This window comes from Arachis ipaensis, chromosome B04 (assembly GCF_000816755.2).
Source record: "Arachis ipaensis cultivar K30076 chromosome B04, Araip1.1, whole genome shotgun sequence".
Classification (NCBI taxonomy): Eukaryota; Viridiplantae; Streptophyta; class Magnoliopsida; order Fabales; family Fabaceae; genus Arachis; species Arachis ipaensis.
Genome location: NC_029788.2, coordinates 4,411,250 through 4,414,388, shown reverse-complemented (window position 1 = coordinate 4,414,388; position 3,139 = coordinate 4,411,250). Strand labels below are relative to the sequence as shown.

At 32.9% G+C, this 3,139-nt stretch overlaps 1 protein-coding gene across 1 annotated transcript; it reads right to left on the bottom strand.

Annotated features, from left to right (window-relative positions):
• LOC107638524 (acyl carrier protein 1, chloroplastic) lies at positions 232-2,443 on the bottom strand. The gene is made up of 4 exons (XM_016341843.2): positions 2,190-2,443; positions 1,434-1,547; positions 915-1,037; positions 232-393 (listed from the first exon to the last, which is right to left on the bottom strand). The coding sequence occupies exons 1-4, from the start codon at positions 2,244-2,246 to the stop codon at positions 265-267; spliced, it is 423 nt and encodes a 140-aa protein (XP_016197329.1). The 5' UTR covers positions 2,247-2,443; the 3' UTR covers positions 232-264.

Below are 3,139 nucleotides of genomic sequence, written 5' to 3'. Positions count from 1 at the left end.
AGACTTAAGACTTAAGAGTAAGACCAATTTCAATGATAAGGAGAAAAATACATGTTTTAAGAAACAGAAAACTAGTATTATAGTAATCCTATTTCAGTTCCAAGATAGATCTCGCAATTACTTGGGTAACAATCAAACTGAGATACGAAAGGTAAATTAAACTTAGGACATCAAAATAGCCACTAAACTTAGGACATCAAAATAGCCACGCACACAAAAAAAAAAAAGGGAAAAAGGAAAAAAGAAAACCGCTACAAAATGGACTTAATCTGTCTTGCTCTCAAGAAGCTTATCAATCATGTCAGCAGCTTCTTGAACGGTGGTGATGCTCTGTGCGCTCTCCTCCTCGACGCTGATACCGAATTCCTCTTCCAGTCCCATCACAATCTCAACCTACACGAAATTTGAAAACCTCTAAATAACCAAACAAAACATGGCAAAACTGTGTGTTATGATCTTTCCAGTAAGTGCAAACACTCAAAGCTAATTCAACAAGCAAACATTGCTCGTGTGGTCTCGGTGCAAAAAGGTTCAGGGTCAAATGTCAAAAGGAATAACACAACCAACAGAAGAGAAAAACCACCTAAACAAACCAACTCATTTCATTAAAAAGGCAAACATAATAAACAAACTGAGGAATTTTGCATCCAAAAGGAAGCTCTTAGCAACTATCAAGTGAGACACACACAAAATAATCTCCCTTGTAAAATATGAAGGCTTAGAACTCAAAAACCCCTCTTATTCTCGATCAATCCATCACTGGTTACTCATTTTAAGGAACCTCTCATCCCTCCATAATGAGAAAGAGTACCATGAAAAGGACTGATAACATATAACATTTTCAACAAAGACATGCATAGATGAAAGATACAATCAAGAATTCAGAGATGAAGTTTAAGAAAATGTGAAAGTACTGTGTCAAGAGAATCAGCTCCAAGGGCAGCAAACTTGGACTCTCCAGTGACACTTGAACCCTCTGGCAGTGCCAATTGCTTCTTGACTATGTCACAGACCTTCTGCACTGTCTCCTGCTTCGTCTGCACAAAATAATAAAGTCCATGGTAGTTAAATCTTGTTAAATATAACGGAAATTCATACACCACATCAGTACTGTCTCTAATATTTGTTCTACCTTCCTGTAATTCTAGGCACATAATCTAGAATCACAAGCAGAAGGAACCAAATTATAATTCAGGCAGAATGAACAGAGGTTTTTATCCACTGTACTGTCTGTATAATACAATGTCAAATTTCATTAGCATGAACCAAAGGTGAACGGCAAAACATCCACCATGCAAAACATGTTTAAGGATCTGAAACTAAATGTTAATATGACAGAACAAAAAACAGAGCAAATTACATGAAATTTTCCCATTTATAAATAAATGATGGAAAAGGGAAAACATGTTACCAGCTATGGCTGAAAATCTTACCGCGCATGTAACTTGAAACCTACGTCCTGTAGGCTGCAATGTAATTGATGGAAATCTCCTTCCTTTGATTGAGAGGGAAACTGAATTTGGGCTACTGATCCTGGCTGAAGGAACCTGTACTTGCATCCAAGGAGAACTGAATGAATCAGGACAGTATAAATAGCTTGCCTATACTTCTTGTCCCGGGCTTAAATACAAAACAGATTTCTTTAGTAAGTAAAAAGCAAAGTCAATCATAAAATCACTATGATGGTTTTTTGACAAGATAATTAGAGGCTTGGTCCAGAAAAAATTTAACAAGGACAATTTTTCGTTTAGCAGCTGAAGATCTTGCGGACTGAACCAAAACCCAAGGAGGAACCCTTACAAGACTGCAATCTCATATGATCCAAAATTGATCTCACAAATCACGAGAAGGAAAACAGCATCATCAAATTCCAAGCATGAACATGTCATAAATCTTCAAACAAAGCAGACATGCAAGTAAAAACACGAATCATGAAACCCCAAATATTCAAATTACAGTGCTTCAATACAAAAAAAAAAAGGAACAATCTTTTTTCTTTGCAACTTGCTTAACCAGCTCAACACTTAAACCGATTAATCAATTCAACAAAGCTTCCCTTGAATCATAAAAGTAAACACTGATTCCGAACGAGGAGACAAAAATCACACAGTAAGGAAACGAATAAAAATGACATGCAAAGATGAAGTATATGAAATGAAAGAGAGAGAGTGAAAGAGGAAATTACGAACCAGTGAGGGCTTGGCGAGAGAGATGATTGAGATGGAGGTAGCTGTAAAGGAAGCCATTTTCACAGAGAGAGAGATCTGAGATTTGGACGGAGAGCACGAGAAGAGTGTTTGTGGTAATGAGAATGAAGAAATGAGGCGCAGTTAAGAATGGTTTTATATAGCGACGGAGTTAGCGGCACTTTCATTTAGTTAGGGCGCCTTCGTTATTATCGATGTTACAATTACACCACCCACGTGACTTTAACACCCTCTTTGTTTCCCATTCAATTACTCCTTTTTCTTTTTTATTTTTTGGTCTGTAAAAGGAATAAATAAATAAATAAATAATAAAGAAAATAAGTCTCTAATTTTTTAATTCAAAAATATATAAAACTTTTATTAATTAAAAATAAAAAAATTTCTTTGACTTTTTAAATTAAAAGATTTAAGTTTTTCTATCCAAAATATATAAAGATAAATTTAGTACTCTTAGTACTCTTTTTTAGTATGCTATAATTTATTATTATTATTATTTACAATTAATTTTTTGTTTAATTTACTTTATCTAATAGAATCAATAAATCATATTATAAAAAATAATAAAAATAATACAAAAATTACAATTATAAAAGTGTATAATATCAAATAAATAATTAATAAAAAATAAAAATAATAAATAATAAAAAAAGAGAGTTCATGTAAATAAAAATAATAAGAATTTTATAAATAATATAATAATATGTATAAAGGATAAAATTAGTAAAAGGTAAATAAAGATGGAGTATTGATGGCTAAAAACCCATTGGTGAAATGTAGAAGCTCAAAATTGTAGCTTCTTGTAAATGTGGTTTTGAAAGCAAAATCACTTCTGCATTCATGAATAAAAAATTTGCCAAACCAAAAATTGAAGCTTTCAAAAAAACTAAATGTGATTCTTCTCTTGTAACGCGTTTGTCAAACACACCCTTAAA